Raw genomic sequence first — 27,271 nt, 5'->3', positions numbered from 1 at the left:
GTGTCGATTTTTTTTTAAGCTTCTCAATGATTTTGAAAAACGAGTTTTGTATTAATTAATGTAATTTAGTAATTAAGATTAAATTTACACTAGTATTAAAATAAAAAAAAAGTAAAACGATTCACTAGTTTTTTGAATAGACATGCGCACTGGGATTTTTAAATTGCTTTTAAAAATCCCAACTGTAGAATTTTAGTATCGGTAAATTTTTTTTGTAATCTTGAATAAAAAAAAAATGATTTTATAATTCTTATGTTCATTTTTTATCCCCGTGATTATAAAATAAAAAATCGCGGATGATCTTGACATTTGAATTTTGTTGTCAAGGATGACAAGTTTGATTTTTTTAGACTTGTTTTGTCTCAAAACTTTTTCCTTCCATTTATATTCAAATTTCTTCCTCGACTTTTCAGGATAAAAAAAATTCCACGTAAAAATAAATAATAAATCAAAAACCCGGATGTTATAAATAAATAAAATAAAAGTAACAAAAAAAAAAACTCAATATTATGATCATTATAAATTTAAAAATAAGGAAGCGCGGGAATTTTAAATTGTTCTAGCAAAAACCCGAATGTAAAATTAGATTTCGCTCCTTTATTACAACTTTTAATTTAAAAAAATTAATTTTATCTTAAAGGTCTGCTTTGTATGTACACTTTATTATAATAAAATAATTTAATGTTAATTATAAGTACGAGCTATGAACTATTTTCAGAATCCGTTGTATCCCACTCAGAGCGTTGGACTTTTGCTGGTCTGTCTGCATCATCAACTCTATCACAATCCGAATTTTTTGAATCTACTTCATCTTTACTCGATCGTTTGTGACGTTTATTTTTTTTGCAGTCACCATTTTCTTTATCATCACGGGACTTGTAATCTCTTTCAGAATCGCTGCGTCTTTTACTTTTCCGTCTCGATTTAGATGACTCTCGTCTCGACTTGGATTCGCGCCTCGATTTAGACGAATCGCGGCTGGATCTAGATGACTCCCGCCTAGACTTTGAATATCTATCAGACCTCGAGCTGCGAACTGACTCAGAACGTCTCTCACTCTTGGAACCACTGCGTCTCTCCTCACTCGTCTCCTTCCTCGAGCTGTCAACTTCCATTTCCGGAGATTCCGACCACCTCCAATGCCTGTGATTGTCCCCGTGACTTCTCACCGACTCTTCAAAGTCAATCCTATCTCTCCTCGAGCTCGTCGACTCTCTCTCAGCCTTGGTGACCCACCAGGGCGGACTTTTTATCTCGTACTCATCCCTGGGGTTTCTGAAGGCGTGGATAAAATTGCAAAGTCTTCCCTTAGGGCAATTAGACATCCCGCAGACGGCAGTTCTCCAAGAATTGATGTTAGCAAACTCACAATTTATCTGCCTGCCGGCGTACCACCGGTTCCTCAGCTTCCTCCAAGCTCTCGCAGCCTCTCTCTCTGTGTAATACTCAACATACACGTTACCCCTCAAATGAATATCGCGATTGACACAACACTTGAGTGTTTTTATCCGCCCAAAACTCTCTAATTCAGGTACAACGTCATTATAAAATTCCCTGTAGTGTCTCCGTGTCTCCGAAGACTCGAACTCTAGCCCTATATCTGTGTCATACTCATTGGAATTTTTTTCCAGCGAAAAATGAGAATAGAAACCCGGAATGAGGATCACTTTCGTCAGCGCTTTTCTTTGGTGATTCCTAGAGCAAGCGTCTCCATATTTACAAGCCCCCGTCTTACTAAAGAACACACAGGGGTCTTTCGAAGGATGAGTTTCGCTAATTAACCTCAGAGACTCTGGAGTTTTAGCTCCGTTATCAATATAATTATTTATTTCTCTCTCAAATTCTACTTGCCGTTCAAGATGCTCCTCCTGCAGACGTTTTATTTCCTCCCGTTTCTTCTTCGCCGCTTCCTGTTTCTCTTCAAATTCTTTTCGTATTATTTCTTCTTGTTTAAATTGTTCAGCTCGTGCTTTAGCTTTACGCTCTTGTAATTCCTGCCATTCTTTTTGTGCCTTAACCTAAATTATTAATTAATTAATTAGTTAATTGATTAATAATAAATTAATAATCAGCAATAGTGAATAAAAAAATAAAGACCTCATTTTCCAGCCACTGTTTTTCCTGTTCTTCCAATTCCTCTTTCTCCCTTCTCTCTTTTTCCTCGCGTAATTTATTCTGCTCCTGAACCCAATTCAAATATCCCGCGCTTCTTTCCAACGCCGCCTTCAGTTGTTCCTCATCAAAATCTCTCAGCTGAGCGGCTTTACGTCTCAACCGTTTACGTCGTAATTTTTTAGCCACTTTTCTCCATTCCTTATGACTAATTTTAACATTCTTGTCATTTTCCATAACACAACATTTATTATTATTATAAACTGTCACTATTATACTTGCATACTTTTAAACGAGTCAATTTATCAACGAGTACATCACCCGCATCATGTGCTTCCATGACAGCCATATTATTGTTTGTGGTTTCTTTTCAAATTAATTCATTATTACTCTGGCGGTAAAACAGATTTATTTAAATATTTAAATAAACAATTTTTGAATAATAGAATTTAAAATTTGAATTTTAAATTTTAAATTTCACTATCGTCTTCACTCTACTCATCACAAGTAAGTAAAAAAAAAATTTATTTTTAATTCTTTTGCACAAATAAAAAAAATTTTAATCAACAAGTGGAATTTAAATAATTAATTATTAATTTCAATTAAATAAATTATTTCAGCGGGATTTTTAAAATGATTAATTATGATACTGAAGTTAACCGACGTCTAGTAATTTTTGAATTTTTTTTAAACGATAAATTATAAAAAAAAAATTTTTTGAAAAAATTGCACTTGTAGTTTTTCAAATTTTCTACATGTGCATTTTTTTATTTTTTTTTTTTTTGTAATTGATTCGTTGAAAAAAAAAATTCAAAAATTTTTAATTGTCTGCAAACCGGGTGATTAATTAATTGCAATAAAATTGAAGACTTCGATTGTTTAAAATGATTGACCTAGATTTTGAAATAATCATGGTCAAGATCGAGGTAAATATGCTTTTAAATAAATAACTGAAGAGTATAAAGAAGAGAAGAGAGTGGAGAGGGATCAACAATCGCATGAGAACCACGTCAGGTTTATGATCCCGTTATTCTTCAGGTAACGTAAAACTGTGACGTGGGTCCGCAGTCTACAGGCAGCAACGTGGACACGAGTCATACAAAATTGCCTGAGGTAAACTATATATAGTTTAATACTTATCATAAAAATATCGACAATATATATAATAATTGTCGGTTGAATTAACGGGCTCTAGTCAAATGATGACCGGTGACTAGATCGTCTACGTGTCGGTTTTTATTTACGTGCTGACAGTTTTTGTAAAATTTTTGGAACTTGCTGCTGAAAGTCAGTGACGGTCTTTTTATTTCATGCAATTTTAAAACGTAATAAAAATTTTTATTGCTGTACATTTTATTGGATTTGATATTTGAATCCTGATTGTTTTAATTTTAGTTTGAGTGCAAAGTTAAAATGGAACTGACGAACAACAGAAAGGAACAGAAGCCGAAGGCAAATGGAACCGCTCCGATAATTGCGGAGAGAAAATTGAAGTCCAAGTACTGGGCTTATTTCTGGTGGGTGTTTGGCGGGATATTTGGAGCACATCATCTTTATCTTGGAAGAGATGCGCATGCTTTCATATGGTTTTCAACTTTAGGAGGATACTTCGGTATCGGTTGGCTCAGAGATTTGTTTAAAATTTCTACGTACGTCGATGACGCTAATGATCATCCTCATTTCGTCGAACGGTTTAAGCTGTCAGTGAGACACCACAAGAAGGTATTATTTGCTTACATACTTAGATTTACTACTAGTTTAAATAAACAATTACTTATATATAGAAATATTAGAGAGCATAATATATTTTTTTAAATTAATTTTTTACCCGCGATTTTTTAGTAAAAATTTTTGAATTTTTATCAATTAATTTTTTTTTTTAAATTAAAAATAAAAATTTCATGATCCTGAAGTTAGCAGACATTTAAAAATTTTTGAATTTTCATATTTCAACAAATCAATTGTAAAAACAAAAACTAAAAATATGAACATGTAGAAAATTTTAAAAACTACGGGTGCAATTTTTTCAAATATTTTTTTTTTTTATGTTTTATCGTCTAAAAAAAAATCCAAAAATTATTAGACGTCTGCTAACTTCAGTATCATAAAATTTCTTAAAATTCCAAGTCTTAAAAATTGTAAAATAAATAAAAGCTTGAGATAAAAATTAAAAATTTTCAAATTTAAAAATCGAGAGTAAAAACACTTAGTATTTTTTTTTTGTACATAAAAAAAACATCCGATGTATTGTAAGTTCTCGCATAAATAAAAAGTAATAAAATAAATATTTATTTAAATTTACAGCCGACGTTTTCAACAGTGAGATTTATCGGCGCACTTATAGTCGGATACTTATGGGGTTTATTATTATGGATGGCAATACCCCAAGACGAAATATACGGAATGAACTTACGTCATCTGATGATCTTGGTACCGCTAGCAGTTGCTCTAGGTAAATATGCCCGTTGTTTATTTTAAAAAATCTTCAAGGTCTCCAGCACTCGTTATCTACTGCGATAGCGCGATAAATATTAATAACGCATACATGCAGCGAGTAATTAATGAGTTGACACAATTCCAGGTGTGTGGGTAATAGGAAACATCGGCCGAGAGCAAGGATCCCTGTGGCCTACGTTGGTATGCTCGTATTTGATGTACCCGAGCCTCTACTACATCGGGGACGACAGCACCTGGCTGAGTCTGATGGTCGTAGTGGACGCCCTGGTGTTCGACACCTTCAGCAAGGAGTGGAGACTCAAGCCGCGGGAAAAAAAATCAGCTGGCAAACGGTTCCTCGGGTTAACTCTCGCTGTCACTCTCTACCTCGCTCTGTGGACGAGTTACTTCTACTTCAATGCCGTCGTCACTGACAGCGACGGAGAGGAAATAAAATTATCTGAAGCTGTCAAACATTTCTTTACCTCGCCCATGTGGCTGGACTTGAAAGTAATTTATTTTTTATTTATTTATTTATTTATTTACTTAATTAATTAATTAATTAATTTTTTTTGCTAGACGACGTTATGGGCAACGTGGGAGCAAATAAAAAATCAGGGATTCTGGGCCACGTGGCAACAATTGATAGACATGTCAGATTTACGCGGGGAAATGAATGCATACAAAGTATGTAGAAAATAATTTATTATAAATATTTATAATTTTTAAATGTAGTAAATATATATATATGTATTTATATTTATATTTATTTATAATTATTTCAGGTCCTCGGTTTATCTCAAACAGCATCAGAGAGTGAGATCACAACTAAATGGCGGATGTTATCCAAAGAACATCATCCTGACAAAGTAAAAGGTTCGGACGAAGAGCGTAAAGCTGCGCAGGACAGATTTATGGAGATCCAGCAGGCGTACGAAATTTTATCGAGCAAAAAAAATCGACGACAACGTAAAAATCGTCGCAATGGATGATTTTAATATACATTATATATTTATTATTTATTTATTGCAATCATTGTCTTTCCATCAGTCTATCACCGAGTCTTTGACTCTGCGCTTAGCGCATCTATATTTTATAATCAAATATAATTTATAAATATTTAATATTATAAATTAGTTATTTTTATTTGTGATTTATAACGAACCGCCACGACCGTGATTTTAAAATTTTAATTACCGCGGCGTAGGTACATGGAGGCAATTAAAAAAGTGAGCGCGGATGTGATCAGTGATTTCGTTGGTCAGTCGTCGGAGAAGAGAAAAGTTTTCTTACCCGGCGAACTGATTGATTATTTTTGAAATAATCGTCGCGTCTTGTTGCTCGTCCAGCGAGCATCCAAAACTGGGAAACTTACACTCTTGTCATCCAGTACCGGTGTCCCGTGAAAACCACAGCAATTTATTAATGACGACGATCTAAACTGATGCTACTTTGTCTTTTTTTTTAAACGCGGTGGTTTTTTTGTCGTACCTTCAAGTTTTTCCGTGTAATTTACCTCGCACTTGTCGATTATGTCTATAGGCGCGACTAACGTCACTCTGTAATTAAAATAAAAATAATAATAATTTTTATCAAAGACTTTTAATTGCCAGTTAAAATTATACCTGAGCTGAGGAATATTAAGCGGCCTGATAAGATTTTTAACTGGAGCGTCACCAGGTTTAGGTAACGCGGGTGTGCTGGCACACAGAGCGGCATTGGTGAGCTGGGAAACCAACGAGAAACTTTTGTCTGCCCCGACATTGCGGAAGACGCGCTTGAGTTTTGATTTAAATCCGGACGATGCCACCGGCACTGGAGTAAATGGAACCGGCAGGACCTGCAGGTAAATATGTAAATAAAATATGTGGATAAAATATTTATAACTGAGTTCAAGGTCTACCTTTCCTTGGAGAACCTTTGCCGCGAGCTCTGGTTCGCTTCCCCAGCGACAGGAAGTCTTTTCCATCAATCGATGCCTAGTGAACCGCTCGATAACGTCAGCGCACACATGTCGCCCGCAAAATCTCGCCCACTGCTCGGCTTTTAACCCTCGCCCGTGGTCTCTCAGAGTTGGGTTGGCTCCTGGTGATAAATCTCATGATTAACATCAGCTGGTGTTTTTAATTTATGTTCCTACCAACCAGCAAATAGGAGAATTTTCGCGCACTTGGTTCGTCCTTGGAGCGCGGCTTTCATCAGCGGAGTGAATCCTAAAATGTTGCGGGCGTCCAACTCGACGCTCGTGCTCTTCTGCAGCAAAATATTCAGACACTCGGCTTGTCCTGTCGCAGTAAAAATATATATTTATTTGTAAAGTTCATTTATATGATAAATTTTTTAATTAACTACCGGCTTGAGCGGCAAAGTGCAGCGCCGTGTTCCCTTCATTGTCTGCAGCATCGACCTCTGCACCAGGAAAATTCAGCACCGTCTCCAACACTTCAGCTGCACCATTACCAGCCAGGTAACTTATCACCGTCTGTACATATATATATATTTATTTATTTACACCTACGAACTCTCCATCAGTTCAATTTAATCTGAAATTTCTTTTACACGTAAAATATTCCCGCGAAGGTTTAAAAAAATTAACTAAAATAAATCTTACGCTGGTATGAATAAAAAAATGTTTAAAGTTATTGACTATTTGTTTTTACATATTACAAATAAATCAGCGACATCGGGGTTAGTGGGATTGCTTTACAGTTTACGGAATCGTACGGTCAAGGTCTTCAACATTCCAAAGGATCGAGACTTTTAGGAAATCAACTGACAAAAAAAATAAAAAATAGCAATTAAGTAGCTTTCAAATGAAACCCGGTGATTGTTTTAATAACAAACGGATTGTTTATAAACTTATCGGTACGCTATTACGTTTTATTCTCAAAGAGTGTTTTTGAAACGAAAGATCGTTAAACGTCTGGACGGGCATGTGTACAATTTCACGATTCAAATTTTACAGTCTACGTATATAATTATCATCATCATTACAGAATAATATACAACATACATATGTATAGTCTATCTAAAAATACTTATTTCGATTAAATAAAACTGAATTCAAGTGATAAATTTCATTCGAAAACTCAAATCCGTATTAATTTCAAAAAAAATTATTTTGATTCAAAATCTGACTGATTTTTATTAATTTCAAATTTATTCTGATTTACACAAATTTTTCTGGATTTGAAATTTTGATTTTTTTTAAGGCCTCAATTTTTTAAAAATTTTGAATTTTCAAATTTTCTTTAGGTAAAGATTTATGTAGATCTTAATAGATTTACGTCTCATGCCAGATTTAGATTTCCGTAAATTCAAATTATTCTTTTTCCCGGGAATTTATAACGAATTTTAAAAACACTGACGTAAAAAAAAAATGATCGCGTGCAACACCAGCAGTTACATTACCAGTAACAGCGAAACTGAAAGAATTTGCGTATCGATTGATACTCCATCCATTTACACGCGAGGATTAATAAAAATCCCAAATCGCCTTTTGACTTTTTCACAATCCCGCGTAATTTTAAAATCAAATTTGCGCAAACGCTGTCATCAGATTTAAAAATAATTACCCTGCCACTAGCGTCTCTCAAATTAACGTCAATGGGTTCGCTGCTGGACCTCTGTATCCTGGAGATCGTGTCACTGAGCGCGAGTTCATCTGCGTCGCGCGCGGCTTTCAGTAGCAACTGGTTCATATTCTCCTTTATTTCCCTCACTTTTTTTTTTGGCTGGTCAAAATTTTTAATGTCTAAAACCAATTAAAATTATTAATTAATCAAAACTAACAAAATTTTTTTTTCTTTACCTCTCAGGACACCTTTGTGGTAAACTTTGGCTTCATGGACTGCAGGTTTGCGCGCAGGCAACCGTTTGGCGACGAAACTCGTGTCCGAACTAAAAGACACGGATTTTTTAACCAATCGCGAGTTACTGTTATTATTATTGAAATTAATCCGTGGGTCTTTTTTAAAATCGGATGTACTGAGGGTTTGGTAACTCGTCGATTTAACCACTCGACTGGGCGTACTTTTTTTAAGCGCCCGCAAAACTTCCTTGTCAGTGGATTTATAAACAAAATTATTTGATTGCTTTAGTATTCCATCGGTGGGTAATTTGCCAGGTGGAATAGCTCCCAATCCTGAAACATTTTTATACAACAAATAGCATACGTCATATCAATAACGCCCGTCCCTGACCCAACTAAATATACCCCTGGCGTCAACATTAAGGAAATAGACCACACACACTTTGTATATTTCACTTGGCAATAAATATTGTTTTTTAAAATATTAAATATTAAACCAGCATTTAAAATTATCTTTACGCGATAATAATATCAACAAACAACTTTATCAAATAAAAAAAATCGAAAAAACGCTTGACCCTGCGGGTGAATCCAAAAACTTCCCGCTGATTTCGAGCTCGAAAAAATTATTATCCGTAAATTTTTGAGCTCTTGATTAAATTTTGAAGTGAAATCGATCAAGCGGCTACGAGTTATGTAACAAAAACAAAATTTTTTTTTTTCTTAAAATTTTTCAAAGAATTCGGAAATTTGGCCGATTGACTTGAAAATCTCATCAGTTTTAAGTCTCGATGATAATTTTTAGTTGTCGCAATGAAAATTTAATTCGTTTAATTTTTCCGAAGATATCGTATGGCAAAAATTGCACACACGCACACACACGTCCGTCTGAAAAGAGTTTAAAAAGTTTCTTAAGACCTCAGAACGTCGACATCTGACGAAAACTCAATTTTCCAAAATCTCACCGAAACCAAAAACTTCCCTTTTATTTAAATTTCAAATTTTCAAGGCGGGAAATTTAAAAAAAAATAATTTACTCACCGTCTTTTGCAGCGGATTTATTCTTGACACTTCTCGACCTAGAACTTGATCTGTCCTCGCGCCTCCGATCCCAATTTCCCTTGGAACTGATCCTCGCTCTGCTCAAATCTTCCCGTCCGTTCACCAACTCGCTGACCGAACTTTTTCGTCTCTCCGTCAGCACAAAATTATTTCGACAATTTTCCGGTATCTTAAAAAACCCCCGTGACAGTTCACCTCTCGACGCGACGATATAATTCGTCAGATTTGAAGAAGACGAGGACGACAAAGACTTGGCGCGTTCACTCGAAGATTTAGTCTTGTGCTCTTCAATAATGCGATTTATTTTCTGCAATTGTCCAGTAAATAAATATATATTTTATCTGATTAAATTTAAGATAATGTTGATAAATAGTCGGCCGTATCATAAACCGCTGACGTTTAAACTGATTCTGATTCTGACGCTGACTCGACAACTAAAGAGAGTCAAAAGTCTATCGTACGATGTATACACTAATGTAATAATAATAATAATATTAAGGCTAATTGTAAATGTACGGACAGAAGTAAGAGATAGAGTTAAACAAGTGCTTTGGTTTGCATTGCTTTAGCTTTTACTTTACATACTCATGCTCATACTCATACTCACTTGATGAGTGGTGGGCTCGACATAAGTGGGGAATCTTTTGCCACTCGAGGCACCCACGTTTATAATACTCTCCCGGTGATGCGTTATCCCCGACGAATTCCATCTTCGTCCGGTCGTCGTACTTGTTTCCATCATCAACTGCTGCTGCTGACGGCAAACAATTCATGGTCATACTCTACTAGATATTCTTTATTTTATTATTATTGTTGTTGGATTGTATTGTGTGAGATAAATCACGTTTAACTTTATTGTCAAGGCATTATTTAAATTACTGGTGAGTAATAAGTAATGACTGAATTGGGTACTGGATACTGGGCAATGGGAAATTCAAATGTCAGAGATCTATCGCACATGCGTGTAAGATTTATGTAACTATGGATAATTTTGGTTATAAATATTAACTAAGAAACGCAAAAAAAAGTTATTTTTAATTTTGGGTTACCAGATACACGTAAGATGTCCAAGTCTTGATTTTTATTTTATTTTTAATAAAATGTGACGTCGGTCGTTCGAAATTAATGACACTCGGATTATTTTATTGGAGTAGTTGTTATTGTGAAGAAACTATTGGTCGTAGGGAAAAAAGTTTTAAATAAAAAATGTTCGTCTCTTTATGTAGAACAAAAATGTACTTGTGTATTTTTTCAATATTTTTATTAGTTTTCCAGATAATTGCGATTTAATAAATTAGTCATTGAAAATATGCGCGCGCTGCTTTTGGTAATTATTTATTAAATCGCAATTATCTGGAAAACTAATTAAAATATCAAAAAAATATATGAGTACTTTTTTGTTCTATATAAAGAGGCAAACATTTTTTATTTGAAACTTTTTTCTCTACGACCAATAGTTTCCCTGCAATATCGATTTGAACAAAAAAATTCCAACAATAAAAAACCAGTCCGCAGTTTTTTAAAATTTAATTAACTATTATTTTTAAAATAAAAATTCTATATTTAATTTTCTATCAGTCTTATGTGCATCTTGTCGGGTATTTAATTTTAGGAAGAAAGAGGTCAAGAGTTTTGTAGTACGGAAGCGTTGGATGATTAGATACCGTGCGTGATTTCCCCGAGACGTTGATTGAGCCGCGGGTTGATGGAGCACTGGAACGTGTCGGTAAATTTAATTAAAATCTCTTTAAAACATTGAAGCAAGTAGCTTTTGTTTATTTATAGCAAACATCAACATAATAGTCATATAATTTTTTTATTGGAACTTATTAATTTCATTTATTACCCCAGCAAACACAGACGGGGGCTTGACTTTCCCCTAGAGACTGCGAGGGTGTAACATAACAGCTCCAAGTGAAAGATAATATTCTCGAGTGCTCAATTGTGTACATACCTACATGTACATATATACTGATATATATTAAGTATATAGGTAACGAGTAAACTACCTTTCGTGTTCAAGGCCGGGCTTATACTTGCAGATCAACGGGAAATTAATTCATGATCTCTGAGTTAATTATAACTATCCATGGTAATAAATAATAAATACATGAATTAATTAATATGACAGCTAAATATTCATATATATTACGAAATAAATTCCCTAAAATTTCCTCAATTTTATTTCTAATATTTTTATTTTGATTTTCAAGTTTTTCCATTCAAATCGCGTAGAAAATCAAAATTTTTTTTTTAAATTCTCTAGAGCTCAGCCGCATTTCAAGTTATCGGTCCGCCATTGGCGCGATTTTGTAGGCAATTTAATGCTCTTTGAAAGTTTCCTCAGTAATTTTACTGTAACTCTAATGATTTTTTTTCTATTGGTTCCGAAAGTCGTTTTTTTAATGACAATTTTGGTTTTTACTTGATATTGACTAAAAAACAAAATTTACAGTAAAAATGCAAAGAATGTTTTTTTTTGGAAATTTTATTCTCTACAAAAAAGGTCCTTTCAGTTCAAGGCCTAAAGTCCATCGTTCGCGAGCTACAGGAGTTTTATTAATTTCATGTATAAAATATTTGTCAAAAATTCGACAAAATTTTAATTTTGAATCCGTAAATAATTTTTTGGATTAATTCGACCCATTTCTGAAAGAGAGGAATTTAATTTAGAGTTGTCTTATTTGAATATTAATTTTTTTTTTTTCGTTTAAAATTAAAAATGTTATCGATTCTGGAGCAAAAGTCAAGATGATTTGAATAAAATATTTTTAAAATAAAATTTAAGAGAGAATTAAATACTTGACCTATAGACTACAAAATTTATCACCGCGCTGAGTTTCTCGAGGATGTACACGTAGGCTTTTTAATCAAATGACAAAGAGAATAGATTAGAATAGATATATTGAGTTAAGTAAAGCAACTTAATGGAGAGGGAACTGTCTATCGTCATCGTTCGGTTTATTTATAAATAACAGCAGCGTAAAAATTTACGTAAATTTTTAACATTAGTAATTAAATTTTTTTTTTTTTTATATATACACGCGCACATGTCAGCTGATTACAAAATAATTTTTGGAAAAGTAGGAAAGAGTTACCTTGGAGTCAGCGGAGTCGACGAGGTTCAAAACCATATCCCGCAGATGCTCACCCTCGTACGTCCTACTGTCTACTGGAAAAATTTAAAAAATTTTGTAAACTATCCCCCGGAGCACGCAAGCGCGGATCGTGTCCAGGTGCGAGGCGGTGATACCTCTACCTGGAAAATAATCTCACATTTTATGAGGATTATCGCGCCGCATTACTTTAATTACCGATGCGATGCGCTACTGCAAGACCGAGATCCACTTTAGAGATCTGCCGAAGATCGATCGGTTTTAAAACTTTTATTTTAATTTTTAAACCCACCGATCGCGGCCGAGTTTGATGTTTAATTTAACTAGTGGAAATTTTTAAAGTTTAACGACTCGTTTGTAAATTTTGAAAATTTGTGTCAAGGTTTCATCGACAAAACGTTTATATAAATTTTTAAATTAAATTAAAAGTTCATTTTTTTATTTTAACTTACGAAAGTAAAAAATTTTTTACTCACTTTTAATTGATGATTTAATTACCGAGTAATTTTATTTAAAAATGACATTTTTTTTTTAAATGTCTATCGCTAGTGAGCTAGATCGCGTGGAGAGCGTTCGCGTTCTATTTCGGAGTCTTAGTGCCCTCGAAAAATTAAACGCGACACTCGCGGCTTTGGGAATTGACGGGCCAGTGAAATAATCCGGGCGCGCTAAAAAAAATAAACAGACATTAATTTTAAAATGATTTTTTTTATTAACGACAAGATACATCGGAGTAATCTAACCAACGACAATTAATTTAAATCTCTGATTAATGATAATTACAATTAACTATCAGCGTTTTTATTTTAATTTCTAGTTTAAATAAATTTAATTGTGGAAAATAGCCGAGTGGAAAATATAATTGAACAATTTATTAATATATTTAATTATATTTATCAATTGTATCGTCAATTCATTTATTTATTTATTTATAATAATTATTTGGCAACAATTAACAACAATTACCGCTTATTTATCTCTCAAATTTAATTACCATAATTAATAATTATTAATGAATAAGGAATTAATTATTATCATTATCATTATTATTTAAATTTCTATACAATTGTTTTTTTTTACAGTTAATTTATAGTTGAATTAATATAATTATTAATTAATTAACATGTGAATAATAATCGTGATCACCACAAGATTTAATTAGAGATATTATTCTCCTGGCAGTGAGGAATTATCCTGGGGATAATGACAAAACTTTATATTTTATTAAATCTTTATCATAATGCTAGCGGTATTATTATTATTTATTATTATTATTATTATTTATACTTTTATTAGACTTGATGATGAGCAAGTAATGGAAGATTATGACGAAGGTACTCAAGTGTTGATGACGGAGGTGGTGATTCACTTGTTAACAAACTAAACTAGTGGAAAATGCCCGCGGAATCGGCTTCTTTAACAATTTAAATTTAAATTTAAATTTAAATTTACTGGACCCAGGAAGCCGGTACCCAGAGCGGCTCAGACTCGACCCTGTGGATTGCGGTGACGAGCTGCTCGAATGCGATTGCCAGATCCCCGTTGACAATCACCTCGTCGAAGAGATGCGAGTAGAGAAACTCGATGCGTGCTGCGCTGTGAATTATTTCATTGAATTCGTCGTCGGTGAACCCGCGGGAGTTTAATTCGTCGAAAGTCGACCGAGCGCGGGCTTCATTTCTCGTCTCCTTTAAAATTTCAAACCGCGGGGGCTTTATGTAGATGACGTAGGGCTTCGACTGCGGGGTGCGGAGCATCTTCAGTGCCTGGTAATGAGGACTGAGGAGACAGACGAACCCGGCGTTTATCAGCGAGCTGACACTCTCGCCATTTGTGCCGTAAAGATTTCCTTTGTATTCTCCGTACTCGATAAACTTTCCCGACTCGATGTCTTGTTCCATTTGTTCCCGGGTTACAAAGTAGTACTCTTTGCCGTCGACTTCTCCAGGTCTTGGTGGTCTTGATGTGTCTGTAAATTAAATAAATAATAATAATAATTCGCGTGCCAAATGCCAAAAGGGCGTATTACAGCAATTAGATAGGATTCCATGCCAAAAGGGCGTATAAAAAAATTTTTTTTTGCCATTCTTGTTAGAATCGCTCGAAACGTAAAGATCTGCAAAAAAAAATTTTTTGACGTACTAACGCCAAAAGGGCGTATCTTAAGATATACGCCCTTTTGGCTTTAGGAAATTGTCGGTCTAAAGCCAAAAGGGCGTATAAAAAAAAATCAAAATTTTTCGAAATTTCGAATAGAAATTCCGTATTATCAAGTAAACAAATAAATTTTTAAAAAATTATAATTAAATATAAGTTGTTTCTCTTCTCTTTTAATTTTGAAAAATTTTAATTATTATCTTTATAAAATGTTAAATTAAATATAATTTGTTTCTAGTTTTACTAGTTTAATAATAAAATATTTTAAATTTGAAATATTCAATCTTATTTTTAAACTTTAAATACAATTAAAAGTCGACTACTACCAAAAAAAATTATACGCCTTTTTGGCTTTAGATCACTAAATTTTCAATTCCCTAAAGCCACAAGGGCGTATAACTTGAGACATACGCCCTTTTGGCTTTGGAAATTTTTTTTTCATTTTTAGGCTTAGAACATGTTTTCAAAACGATTGGCACAAGAAAAAATTATACGCCCTTTTGGCATTTGGTACGCGAATTATTATTATCATTTTTTAAAATTATCAGGTAATTAATTGCTTACATGGAACTGGAGTCTTGTATTTATCTGGATCAGTGGCCATGAGCCGTCGCTTCAATTCATTTCTACCGACTCCAGGGGGTCCGATAAGCACCACCGGGCGATAGAGTCCAGGTCTTGGATACAACTTAGCAACTTCTTCGTAAGTCGGTATCTCTTCGCGATCAAAGTCATCGTTCTCTGCAGCGTCATACATTATTTTTTTAGTTTTTATTCCTTGTAAATTGCACTTTGTAGGCGAAGCGTGTAATGAAGAGGTACTGGGACGGGGGCACAATGTAGGCAAAGGCACTGGAACAGAACACAAGCCTAACCGAGCGGGTTAGGTCAGCATATTATAGCTACCGAGTTTTGTTAGTAGGATAAACTCCCAGCGTCATGCAACTCATTTTATTTTATTTTTTATTTTTATCTTAATTGAAAAAAAAAAAAAAAAAAGTACTGTCCTTTATTTAAGTTAAGCATAAAAAGCAAGCATCGAGCTTGAAGCATTGGTTCCTTACTCAAGTCATCTTCTTCATCATCAGTCTTATCCTTCTGCTGTCGCTCTAGGATTATACGTCGCTCCTGAAGCGCGCGGCTGGGAATTAATCCAGCCCGCATATTTCTGTCACCTTCACGACGGGCTTGCCACCAGTAAGCGTCGTCCTGACTGACTATGTGCAGGACATCGCCTTTGTTGAAGTCCAAGCCGGCTTCCTTGCACGGTATGTAAGGATCATCTGCTGCTTTGTATGAAAAATGAGCTCTTACTCGTACCTAAAATACAATATAATTATAATAGACTGTAAAAAATTTGCGGAGTGAATGCGGAGCAGATGACTGTGGATTTATTTAATTCCCTTGGGGTAAAATTCACTCCGAAGGGGAGTTTATTTTAATGTTAAAACTTCAAATCGGAGTGAATGCGGATTTAAAAAAATCCAGATCACTCTGAAAAAAAAAAATTCCGATTTACTCCATAGTGAATTCGAATTTAAATAAAATCCGTAATTACTCCGAACATACTCCGATTTTTTAGTGTAATGAGGGGGATAGCCACTGTGAGGATCGAAAAAATAGGTGATTTTCGGGAATTTTTTTGACTGGAATAATAAAGGAATTTGGGGATCGGATTTTTTTTGTTTTATAAAGTATACATTGAAGATAATTCTCATAAATTTTCATTAAAAAATATCATGTTGTTACAAAGTTATAAGCATTTTTGTGGAGCAACAAAAAAATTTCCCCCACCACGGTGTCATCTCTAACTCAAAAACGGATTATCAGAAACAAAAAAACCAAACGGCGTTGTAATCTGTATGAATGTGGTTATCGTTGCACATAGGGGATTTTGAAAATTTTGATTTGAAAAAAAATGGCGACATATTAAAAATTTTTTCTTTATTTTTTCTCATTTTTTTGGATTCAAACAGCCCTAAAAAATCTTAAAAATCAAAATTTTCAAAATCCCCTACGTGCAACTTTAGCTACTGAATAGACGAATACGGCAAAAAAAAAGTTGCGAGTCAGTTCATATTTATGCAAATTACAGATGCCACCAGTTCAAAAAAAGTAGTTTTGAGAAAAACGCGTTTAAAGTTTTTAGTTGACGCGCTGTCACAAAAATGACTATAACTTGAAAAACATTCGGAATTTTCATATAAAACTCTAGGTACATATTTTTGAACATATACACTTTGATTTAATAAAAACAAAAAAATTTGTTCTTTTGAAATTTCACAGTGGCTATCCCCCATAATCATAATTTTAAGTAAATATTTAAAAATTACTTTGCTCTCTCTGATGCCTCCTTTGCTGTCAGCGGGAATTATTTTAAACGTAATAGTCCCCTCGGAGTTCTGAAGAATCTTGAGCACGTCATTCGGTGTCTTACCTTCAACACTGATATTATTTACTTCGCATACTTCATCTCCGACGTGAATCAATCCAGACCTATCAGCAGCGCCGCCGTGCATTATCCGCGCTATCACAATCTTCCCTGTTATCTCGCAGGTCTTTATCGTCGCTCCCTATTGTCAATTTAAATGTAAATAAATTAAATAAATTACCCATCAACAAAAATAAAACAAAACCACCAACTATTTAACTCAATCAGGATCAAGGATCGGGATCTAAAAAAAATTTCTATCACATGCGTTAAATAAAACAATAAAATAAAATAAATAAAAAATGCTTTATTTACAGCATCACGTACAACATACAGGTCATGCAATTCAAATAAACAACAATAAATTAAGTCTAGATAAAAAAATAAACAATTACAAAAAAATAATTATCTTATTTACATAAAAAAAATAAATAAATTTTTGTGTTTCACTGCTGCAGTGAAATAATAAATATAACAATATATTAGCATATTTATAAAAGCTCAGCTGATGCAACTAAAGCCACGGGAAAACTTACCACGATCGGTTCAACGCCGTCACCGCCCTTCGCGGCAAGTTTCAGGATAAAACAAAACACGTGATTACTTGGAATAGATATTGCGGATTATGAGTCGCGAAATTGGACGCGGGTTTTTTTTATTGCCCTGAGGAAGGGAGAGGACGAATTTTGGAGCCAGGATAAGTGGAGTGGACAAGAGGACCAAACACATGCAGGTGGAGATCGTGGACCGGCGTCCAGCTAAAAGGTACCACTCCACACATTTATTAGATCGACTATAATCCCGAATTATGAGCCGCGGGCTCGTCTTTAGATACTTTCAGGTACACAAAATACCGATGTTTTGACGTACCAGTGGCTCGTCTGACTTGACCAGCTGGACGATCTTGACTGTCTCTTCGTCCTCGTCGACTTCTAGGGGAATTTCCGACAGCCGGGGGTAGTAATCCTTTTGAGCAACTGCGTCATGTGTACACAGCAGACCCTAAGTTTGATTGATTAGTTAATTAATAATAATAATAATAATAATAATGATAATTTGTAAGGTCTAGGATAAGTCAGTACCTGAATGTGAGGTTTCTGGAGCAAATGAAACAGCTCGCGACAAAGTTCCGAGCCGTGTGTCTTCGACGCGAGCATATCTAGAATCTCGACGTCGATGTCCATTGAGTTTGACAACACGGGAAAAAATTTATCGTCCTCGACATTTGATTGGATTTTTTTGTGGACGTTTACGAGGGCATTTAGTTCCTTTGATCGCAGTAATTCACTGAGGAACCCGAACTCTTCGTCAGTACAACTGGGTATTTCGGTCTTGTTTTCCTCAAGTGAGTTGAGAAGTGTTGATAGTGCTGTAAATAACAATATTTAAATATTATTATTATTATTATTATTATAATTATTGCTGGTTATTAGTATGTAAATATAGAAAATTAAATTAGAACAGCTAGCGGCTGAGCGAATCGATAAATTAATCTACCTACGAGATATAAATATATATACTTAATATATACATATATATATTTATTACTTTTTACGTTGTAAATTTTGACTGATACTTTTTGTAAATATTTAACTTACAATATATATTTTTAAAATCTATAAATATATCAACTTAAATTGTTTTTAAACCTCGGGTATAAATAACATCGTCAACATTTTTAAACTTATGATTTATATATAATTATTGTAAGTATAAATTTTTATTGGTGATTATAAAAAAAAATCATTTTTCTAATAAATTTTACCAAAAATATATACGATAATTTTTTGATAAATTGGTTGTTTATAAATAGACATTTATATGAGTACGAATCAAAATTATTTGGCAATGAACTTGATATTACTAAGCCACGATTTAGCAGACGGGATGTTAGACAAAATCTTTTCTAAATTTCAGACAGCCAGGAATTGAAGTCTAGAATACCAGCGTCAACACAAGACTAATTTTCTGGGCTCCTGGAAATTTTTTTACTACAGGATTAATAAATTAATTTTTAGTGAGCGCTTGTTGTACGAGTGCTGCTTCTAATTATTAAAGAAATTGAAATTAATTAATTAACTATGATACTGGTTAATCATGTTACTGAAGTTAGCAGACATAATAATTTTTGGATTTTTTTTAGACGATAAAACAATTAAAAAAAAATATTTGAAAAAATTGCACCTGTAGATTTTAAAATTTTCTACATGTGCATATTTTTAAATTATTTTTTTTGCAATTGATTTATTGAAAAATGAAAATTCAAAAATTTTTAAATGTCTGCTAACTTCAGGATCTTTGGTTAACCGACGTCTAATAATTTTTGGATTTTTTTTCATAACAATAAATCATAAAAAAAATATTTGAAAAAATTGCAGCTGTAGTTTTTTCAATTTCCTACATGTGCGTATTTTTAGTTTATTTTTTTTTCAAATTAAATTGTTGGAAAAAAATTCAAAAATTTTTACCTGCCCGTTAACTTCAAGATCGTAATTAATTAATTGTATTCCAATTAAATCTTTAGTGTAAAATTAATTATTAAATTTCCATCCGTACTCCAAAATATTTTTTTTTATTGACAGTGAAGAGGCAAAGAAATAGAGCCAATTACCGCTTAATTAATTAATAATTACAAGACTAAATGAGTTGTAATTATTCTCGAATAAATAAAAAATTTTTTACGCGGTTACTTTTTGAAAATTCTGACAAGTGACTAATTTACCCTAATTAAATAAATAAAAATAATTAGCATTAATTATCTTTTAATTAATTGTGACTGTAAAATAAATAAAAAATAATTAGTAGTTAATAAAAAAAATTAAATTATAATTAATTGTCACGTAATTAAAATTAATGTGTACTACCAGCGCGTGAATTTGTCAAGAAGTTGAATTAAAAGTCAATTAATAACTCAAAATAAAATCGAGTATTAAAAAATAAACTCACCAGGATTCCAATTAACGTTTTCCATGACGACTGCTGTCATAGCTCGTCTACAGCAAGACTAGGTGGATCGATTGGAGCTCTGGTCAATTATTCCTTCAGACGGACTAAAAAAATCTTGCGTGTTTTAATAGCCGCCAGAATAAATTACAAAGACTTTAATTTAAATTATGATATAAATAATTTGAATTTTATATTAAACGTAAATAAGACTCGGCTTCAACATTTGATTTGTAATACAACCGGGTCACTGATTCTGTGCTTTCTGATTCTTGGAATAAACACTTATTTTACTTTTCTCCGAATTTTCTTATTGTAATAATAACAATAATAATTATTATTATTATTTAAGTTGCCAACTAGCAGACACGCAGAAACACAAAAGTCCCGCGTCTCTTATCATTGCGAAAATAATTATTGTTACGTAAGCTGTCACTCGACACGGGGAGACTGGGTGGAGATAAAAAAATTTATTATTATTATTATTGTTATTTAAATATTTAAATTAATTAAATTGTAATTTGTATGATAATTCGCCAATTACCTATTTTTTAAATCTTGATTGAGGTTAACATTTAAATACTTTGTTCACATGTTTAATTTTCATTTTATTTATTGATTCAGCTCTGGCACTTGATCTTAACACTGATTACACACATTTAACAATTACGATCAACTGTGTGTGTGCATAGACTCTGATTTCTGCCATTTTATTATTGACAATTGCGCTCTGGCGGGGGAAATTTACACTGATTTGAATCGAGACTGGGAGGTTAGAATTTATTGTTCTTATTGTTGCGTCTATGAGTAATTGTCAATTAGTTGATATCAGTAATTTTATTGTTTTATTTTTTTCATACATTTGTTTATTTATTTATGAATAATTGTAACTGTTGTTGGTGATTCCTAAGTTATCTGCGGTGATTTATTTATCGATAATTGATAAGAGAAAATTTATATTTTGTTTGGATTCAATTTTACTTCTGAGGTAAAGTTGGAAAATTTTTATTTAAATAATTTTTCATTAGTCATTAATTTTTATATTAGAATTTAAATATTCTATTCTAATCACTGGAAAAAAAAAATGTGAAAATTTCAGTTTCGAATCTCAAAATGTCACGATCCTGAAGTCAGCAGACAGTTACAAATTTTCGGATTTTTTTTTTCAACAAATAAATCACAAAAAAAAAAACTAAAAATATACACACGTAAAAAATTTAATAAACTATAGGTGCAATTTTTCAAAATATTTTTTTTTTTTTATAGTTAATCGTGTTTAAAAAAATTCAAAAACTGTCAGACGTTTGCTAACTTCAGTGTCATAAAATATCAGTAATTAATTCTGAGATTTAATTAAAATATTTAAAATAATAAAAAGTATGAGTGTCAATGTAGCAGACATGAGACAATTTATAAATTTTAAATAAAAAAATTTAGTAATTGATTAATTGAAATAATAGAATTTAAAAAAACGCGCGTAATGATTTTTGAATAATCTAAATACTGGTTTTTTAATACGAGTGTGAATGTCGCAGACATCCAGACAAATTAAAAATTATAAATAATTTAAAAATAATATTTAGAAAAAATGCACTTATTAATTTTTTAATTTTTTACATGCGCATTTTTTAAAAAATTAATTTGATTAATTATTTACTCTACTTATTAATAATTTTGAATTTGTCTGATGTCTGCTACACTCACACTCATTTTTTAATTTGTAATGAGTGTGAATGTAGCAGACATCAAACGAATTTAAAATTATTAATAAATAGAGTAAATAATTAATAAAATTAAATTTTTAAAAAATGCGCATTTAAAAAAGTTTTAAATTAACAAGTGCATTTTTTGTAAATTTGATTTTTTTAATTGTTTACTCTATTTATTAATAATTTTGAATTTGTCTGATGTCTGCTACACTCACACTCATTTTTTAATTTGTAATGAGTGTGAAAGTAGCAGACATCAGACAAATTTCAAATTATTAATAAATAGAGTAAATAAAAATTATTAATAAATAGAGTAAATAAAAAAAATAATTAATAAAATTAAGTTTAAAAAAAATGCGCATTTAAAAAATTTTAAAAATTAATAAGTGAATTTTTTGTAAATTTGATTTTTTAAATTATTTACTCTATTTATTAATAATTTTAAATTTGTCTGATGTCTGTTACATTCACACTCGTAATTTGTATTGTACTTTTTATATATTCATTTATTTCAAAATTAAAAAAATTGCCAATTGTCAGCAAAAATTTTCTCATTGAAAAAGAACCTCAGGTATTTTTGATTTTTATTCCCACTCTGAGTGTTCTGAAGCCCAAATATTCCCCCACTTTTCACAGCGCAGGCGCAGATTAGAAATAATCATCATTAGGGCGAATTCCGAAGTTCATTCTCTTTCTGAAGAAGTTTACATTCACTCATTAAAAAAAAGTTAATAATTTGTGGTAAAAAAATGCATGACAATTATCGTTTTCAACCGAAATTATTCATGTAAAATCACCATTTAAAAAATGTTTATTTTACCCTAGAATTTTTCCATTACTTTTTAACGGCCTCCATTGTAATTCTAACCATAAATTTAATTTTAATTTCCAATACAAAAATTGTTATTTATTTATTTATATATTTTTTCCCCAGGTTAAAATTCAAAATTTTCAAAAGATGAATTAATTTGAAATTCCGTACAACTGGAATGTGTTAATTTCACACTAGAATGTTGAATATTTAATACTAATTCAAACATGGATCTCTTTTAACACAACTCTACATACACATATATCTATATATTATATATTTACCGTGGCTTATTTAATCTCATTTCATGACAACGTAAAATCCAGGTAATAAAAAGTTTACGTTATCCACAAGATAAATGCAAAGTAATTTATAATTTATAATTTAAAAATAATATTAAAATTTATAAATAATACGTTATTTACATTTCGTACGTTGAATCAGCTTTCAAACATATATGAATACACATTAATATTTATATACATATATATACATCAGTATATAGAATACACATTATTATTATTTGTAAGTACTTTAATGCAAACATTGCGCAATGGCGAAAATTGCAGGGGAATGAGCGAATAAACGCGTGCTCGTCGCCGCAAACTCATATGTTACACGTTACAAGTCTATCATATTTATACATATATATGTATATATATATCAATGCAATATAGTAATCTCAGAGACAATTGTCGCTTTAACTTATGGTAAATACAGGGAAGATTGGTGGTAAGTCGGCAATAGTCCTTATGACAGGGGACTGAAAATTTAAATGCTGGGCACGTCAAGGTAATGGGGTCACTGATGATGCTCAATATTACCATCGGCATTTAATTTAATTTCTTCTTTCTTCTTTCTTAGTTATTCATACATATATATGTCGAAAAGTTTTATCTTTATCTGCCTGCACCAGTGCACTCATCAATATATTTATAATGCTGTGTACATACAGCAAATGTCAGAGTAAAAGACTCAATGCATCATATTATTTATTTTATAGATAATAAATACATACAAGCTTCGACAGATTTCCACCTATGATTACTTAATTACAGCCTCAAACTACCCGCGGTAATCATTATTACCATATTACAATCCCCATTAAATAAACGCCGCTCTTAATCATCAGCTACATGATAATCATGATATGGACTCGGATATCAATGCAATAACCCTGCGTTTATTTTCCCTCAATACCGCGAACTCATTTATATATTTGCGCAATTATTTTTAAATATATAGGGGGGGGGGGGGCAAAACGGAGCACTTACGGAGCTCGAAGGGGAGGATTTTTTTTTATTCGCTTCTATGTGCTGACGTTCTTCCAGACGTCTGATACCCCGAGGCCTTCAACCCCCATTTTGCCCCCCTCCCACGTGTTCTATTTTTTTTACAATAATCAATTACTCGGATTGCGACTGGATATTTTTTTAAAAAATATTTTAACTTGACATTTACATGCGATATTTAATTATCGATCTACACCCTCGTGATTAATTGCAATTACGTAATAACTGACCCAGCAGCAATAAATTAAAAATATTTTCGATAGTGATATTATAAAACAGCAGCGACAATTTATCACCCATAATCTCTTTCACAATGACATATATATATATAAATATATAAATACAATCGTGAACTATTTAATCACAATATCAGATCATTGCTCAAGGACCCTAGACTCAATAAGTCAATAGATTGAATCTTAAACAAATAAAATAAAAAAATGTATATACAAACACATATATAATGTAAAATATATATTATTATTTATTATCAGGCAGGATTTCTTCCTCAATCTCTTCCACGTCTCGATCCTCAAAGTCTCGGGTCTCAGTTTTGTTCCCAGTGCACATAACAGTCAGTACTCAGTGACTATAATATTAAATCTCACGGATATAAATATATATATTGTTGAGTATAGCGCGACACCAGGGCAATTTCTTCTCTCCCTGGGGGCGAACACGCGGCTCACCACCATTCGTCTGTCTGACAGCTGATTCCGTAATCCTTTTGTCTCGTCATCTTCCCCTTCTCTCTCCCTCCTTTATCATCTGACACCCGTGAATTAATATTCTCTCTCTTTTCAGCATTAGTAACGATTGTAACGGCTAGCATAGCGCCTTTGGTTACCGCTTTGCTACACCGTCTCAGTCTCGAGGAATCACGGCAAGCGATTGGCCGACACGCCAGACCAATCAGCTCTTACTTCCATTCATAAGTTGCGTCGCTCTGCAAGGGAAGTACAGGGAGTAAAGGGGAAAAGAGACCACGTACAAGGGGACACACAATATATACATACATATATATACGTCAATATATATCACTACATACAACTCAAAGTTACCTCCATCCTTACCAGCACTTTTGGCCTCCAGCAAGTCATCCAGCAACTGACCAACGGGGTTCCATCTCCACCGCGCAGGCTTCATCCCCAACCACCCTCTCAAGGTTTTATTCTTAACGATCCTCCTTTTGAACAAACAGCTAACGGAGTAAATAATAATTTTCCTCAGTACCTTTTAAAATCCACATGAATATGAATATGTATGGAGGTAAATCGTTATTCGTCACGTCACTGAGAATAATATAGATTTATTGTATGACCACTAGTGAAGACTGGAGCTGCTCAAGGGGGGTCTGTAACTCGCGTATGGGTAAATGGAACGGAAGGCCCGTAAACGTGGATGAAATATGGTTATTGCCGATCGTGTGTCCATGTCTCTAGTACTATGTAGTCTTGCCTGGAAATATACGCGTTGGTGGCAGAATAACTACACATATATGTACTTATGAGAGGGAGAGAGATCAACTCTTTTATTACTAAACGCGACGCATGCAGTAAAGCTTCATTCTCTCTCTCTTTTATTCCAACCTTTTTTTTTTCATATGCAATATATATATATATGTACTTACTGGATAATATATATTTACCACCTTTACCTGGGTATTGTCTGTTTTATGTGTGCATATTAATACACACAGAGCGAGAGCAATAGAGTTGACGAAGTCTTTGTGATCACGGCATTTCCACCGATACATCAATACCAATGATCCAGAAGTGTCTTACGTCATAAGACATTCACGACAATAATTGCTTTCCCATCATGTAACTATTTTATATTTATATGTATATATATGTATGTATATGTGTGGATGTGTACACAGAAAAAAAGTATTTGGCGCAAGAAATATTTTGAATTATGAATTGAAGACTAAAATTTTCCTGGGGTGAGTAAAAATTTTTTTTCAAAAACTTGATCTTACGAAAACTAAAAAAAAAATATAAATACTCTGAGAAAATTCGGAGTGGATTCGGAAAATTACGGACTTTATTTTAATCCGAATTTACTCCGTTACTCGGAGTTCTGGAGTTTAAAAAAAAAACTACTCCGCAAATGGAGTAAACAAAACAATAATTTTTATTGACTTACTACTTAAGAAAATATCGTTTTTACACACAGAAAAAAAGAATTTCTTGGCGCAAGAAATATTTTGTATTATGAATTGAAGATAAAAATTTTTCTTGGCTCAATAATTTTTTTCTCGCCTAAAAAATTTTTTTCTTGCTCCAAGAAAATTTTATCTTACCCCAAGAAAAGTTTTGTTTTCACTTTATAATACAAAAAATTTCTTGGGTCAAGTAAAAATTTTCTTAGAACAAGAAAAAATTTTTTGCGCCAAGAAATCCTTTTTTTCTGTGCAGAAGTAAATTTTAGTATAAATTTAAATATAATTATTGAAGTTTGTTACTCTTGTTTAAGGTTAAAACCCGATCAGATATTTCCTTATGCGGTTAAATGTTAGCTTCTGCAGCAGAGTAACGAGACATTTAAAAAGCATAAGTATTTATCCATGATGCCGGGGTGTTATTCATTTGGCCGTGGTGTTACATGAGAAAACCCCAGACCAGAGCTTCCTCTATATATCTACCGTATAATTGCTGAAGGTCATGTGAAATATCTGCACTTTGTTTTTAGCAATCTAAACCGTTTAAAGTCAACATAAAACTTTAAAACCTATATATATAAATAGATAATAAATCGAGTGGTGATGGCTGATGCGGAGCTTGAGAGCCATAGAATAAACGTTTGATTTCACAATCCCAAAGAGAAAGGGAATCTTGCGCCTTTCGCGCCTTCTCCACGGGGATGCCGCGTGAGTATCTGCAATAATAATAAATACCTGTTTTACTTATTTCTATCCTCCTGCTGGCTGCTGGCTCTAGCTGCTGGAGATACTCTACGCTCTACCTATCCACCAATTATCCCATGCGCTTACTTATACTTAAGGATTTAATGAACCTCAAATCATAATTATTATTATTCAAATTACACAGCAGTTTAAATTAAAACCAGGGGTTAAGAGGGTAAATGATCAGCCACCTCGACCCCCAATCTTCATCATCGCCATCTCCATCATTATCCTCATCAGCAACACCATCAGGATTTAAATATTTACCAACGCTAACTCGTCTTCGCTGACGTAAAACAAGCGTTGGCGGAATGACCATGGACATATATATATATATATACAGTTGACTTGAGTCTTTTGTCGCAGCTCTTGGTTGTATATATAGATCCGCTCCCACTCGTTAGATCGGCACGGATCGAGTAGTTTTTAGCTTTTAAAAATATATACATATATAAGGAGTTTAAAAGAAAGAGAGAGGTACTG

General features: G+C 32.8%; 4 protein-coding genes and 1 long non-coding RNA gene across 12 annotated transcripts; 2 read left to right on the top strand and 3 right to left on the bottom strand.

The window, feature by feature from the left end:
* Positions 1–3: 3 nt before the first annotated feature.
* Positions 4–2,522, bottom strand: LOC130673658 (U2 small nuclear ribonucleoprotein auxiliary factor 35 kDa subunit-related protein 1-like). Its single transcript, XM_057478771.1, has 2 exons — positions 2,098–2,522; positions 4–2,018 (listed from the first exon to the last, which is right to left on the bottom strand). The coding sequence occupies exons 1-2, from the start codon at positions 2,347–2,349 to the stop codon at positions 702–704; spliced, it is 1,569 nt and encodes a 522-aa protein (XP_057334754.1). The 5' UTR covers positions 2,350–2,522; the 3' UTR covers positions 4–701.
* Positions 2,523–3,013: 491 nt separating this feature from the next.
* Positions 3,014–5,681, top strand: LOC130673661 (dnaJ homolog subfamily C member 22). 2 transcript variants are annotated; one of them, XM_057478774.1, is made up of 6 exons: positions 3,014–3,225; positions 3,508–3,834; positions 4,417–4,564; positions 4,694–5,058; positions 5,128–5,235; positions 5,334–5,681. In XM_057478774.1, the coding sequence occupies exons 2-6, from the start codon at positions 3,526–3,528 to the stop codon at positions 5,538–5,540; spliced, it is 1,137 nt and encodes a 378-aa protein (XP_057334757.1). In that variant the 5' UTR covers positions 3,014–3,225; positions 3,508–3,525; the 3' UTR covers positions 5,541–5,681. The 2 variants fall into 2 exon arrangements, with proteins under 2 accessions (XP_057334757.1, XP_057334756.1); XM_057478773.1 differs by having other exon boundaries at positions 3,018–3,437.
* On the bottom strand, positions 5,237–13,031 carry LOC130673657 (uncharacterized). 2 transcript variants are annotated; one of them, XM_057478770.1, is made up of 11 exons: positions 13,014–13,031; positions 12,520–12,593; positions 10,029–10,172; positions 9,401–9,728; positions 8,360–8,692; positions 8,124–8,302; positions 6,901–7,030; positions 6,693–6,833; positions 6,452–6,633; positions 6,174–6,388; positions 5,237–6,107 (listed from the first exon to the last, which is right to left on the bottom strand). In XM_057478770.1, the coding sequence occupies exons 2-11, from the start codon at positions 12,553–12,555 to the stop codon at positions 5,996–5,998; spliced, it is 1,800 nt and encodes a 599-aa protein (XP_057334753.1). In that variant the 5' UTR covers positions 12,556–12,593; positions 13,014–13,031; the 3' UTR covers positions 5,237–5,995. The 2 variants fall into 2 exon arrangements, with proteins under 2 accessions (XP_057334753.1, XP_057334752.1); XM_057478769.1 differs by having other exon boundaries at positions 10,029–10,175; positions 13,014–13,028.
* Positions 13,032–13,229: 198 nt separating this feature from the next.
* Positions 13,230–20,782, bottom strand: LOC130673656 (MAGUK p55 subfamily member 7). Of its 5 annotated transcripts, none has more exons than XM_057478764.1 (9): positions 20,613–20,782; positions 20,072–20,518; positions 18,208–18,494; positions 17,996–18,127; positions 17,662–17,688; positions 17,028–17,267; positions 15,759–16,014; positions 15,259–15,564; positions 13,230–14,506 (listed from the first exon to the last, which is right to left on the bottom strand). In XM_057478764.1, the coding sequence occupies exons 2-9, from the start codon at positions 20,109–20,111 to the stop codon at positions 13,986–13,988; spliced, it is 1,809 nt and encodes a 602-aa protein (XP_057334747.1). In that variant the 5' UTR covers positions 20,112–20,518; positions 20,613–20,782; the 3' UTR covers positions 13,230–13,985. The 5 variants fall into 5 exon arrangements, with proteins under 5 accessions (XP_057334747.1, XP_057334750.1, XP_057334748.1 ...); XM_057478767.1 differs by having other exon boundaries at positions 15,259–15,435; XM_057478765.1 differs by having other exon boundaries at positions 20,072–20,175.
* A 34-nt stretch (positions 20,783–20,816) lies between these two features.
* Positions 20,817–26,746, top strand: LOC130673663 (uncharacterized). Of its 2 annotated transcripts, none has more exons than XR_008990926.1 (4): positions 20,817–21,056; positions 22,712–22,914; positions 24,685–25,825; positions 26,359–26,746. It is a non-coding gene; the product is annotated as an uncharacterized LOC130673663 (long non-coding RNA). The 2 variants fall into 2 exon arrangements; XR_008990925.1 differs by lacking the exon at positions 20,817–21,056 and adding an exon at positions 22,449–22,634.
* The last annotated feature ends 525 nt before the right edge of the window (positions 26,747–27,271 follow it).

Source organism: Microplitis mediator, chromosome 8, assembly GCF_029852145.1.
Source record: "Microplitis mediator isolate UGA2020A chromosome 8, iyMicMedi2.1, whole genome shotgun sequence".
Classification (NCBI taxonomy): Eukaryota; Metazoa; Arthropoda; class Insecta; order Hymenoptera; family Braconidae; genus Microplitis; species Microplitis mediator.
This window is presented reverse-complemented; position numbering and strand designations above follow the sequence as displayed.

What these genes read in the sequence shown, in the direction of transcription:
- LOC130673661 (XM_057478774.1), top strand. Translation starts at nt 3,526, where the DNA reads ATGGAACTGACGAACAACAGAAAGGAACAGAAGCCGAAGGCAAATGGA. An exon ending in CAGTGAGACACCACAAGAAG is followed by an intron (nt 3,835 to 4,416) that starts GTATTATTTGCT and finishes TTAAATTTACAG; the next exon opens with CCGACGTTTTCAACAGTGAG. An exon ending in CCATGTGGCTGGACTTGAAA is followed by an intron (nt 5,059 to 5,127) that starts GTAATTTATTTT and finishes TTTTTTTGCTAG; the next exon opens with ACGACGTTATGGGCAACGTG.
- LOC130673657 (XM_057478769.1), bottom strand. Translation starts at nt 12,555, where the DNA reads ATGGTTTTGAACCTCGTCGACTCCGCTGACTCCAAG. An exon ending in TCGACTCCGCTGACTCCAAG is followed by an intron (nt 10,176 to 12,519) that starts GTAACTCTTTCC and finishes GTTTGCCGTCAG; the next exon opens with CAGCAGCAGTTGATGATGGA. An exon ending in CAAAGGTTCTCCAAGGAAAG is followed by an intron (nt 6,389 to 6,451) that starts GTAGACCTTGAA and finishes ATTTACCTGCAG; the next exon opens with GTCCTGCCGGTTCCATTTAC.
- LOC130673656 (XM_057478764.1), bottom strand. Translation starts at nt 20,111, where the DNA reads ATGACAGCAGTCGTCATGGAAAACGTTAATTGGAATCCTG. An exon ending in AAACGTTAATTGGAATCCTG is followed by an intron (nt 18,495 to 20,071) that starts GTGAGTTTATTT and finishes TGTTATTTACAG; the next exon opens with CACTATCAACACTTCTCAAC. An exon ending in TCCAGAAACCTCACATTCAG is followed by an intron (nt 18,128 to 18,207) that starts GTACTGACTTAT and finishes AATCAAACTTAG; the next exon opens with GGTCTGCTGTGTACACATGA.
- LOC130673658 (XM_057478771.1), bottom strand. Translation starts at nt 2,349, where the DNA reads ATGGAAAATGACAAGAATGTTAAAATTAGTCATAAGGAATGGAGAAAA. An exon ending in AACAGTGGCTGGAAAATGAG is followed by an intron (nt 2,019 to 2,097) that starts GTCTTTATTTTT and finishes TTAATAATTTAG; the next exon opens with GTTAAGGCACAAAAAGAATG.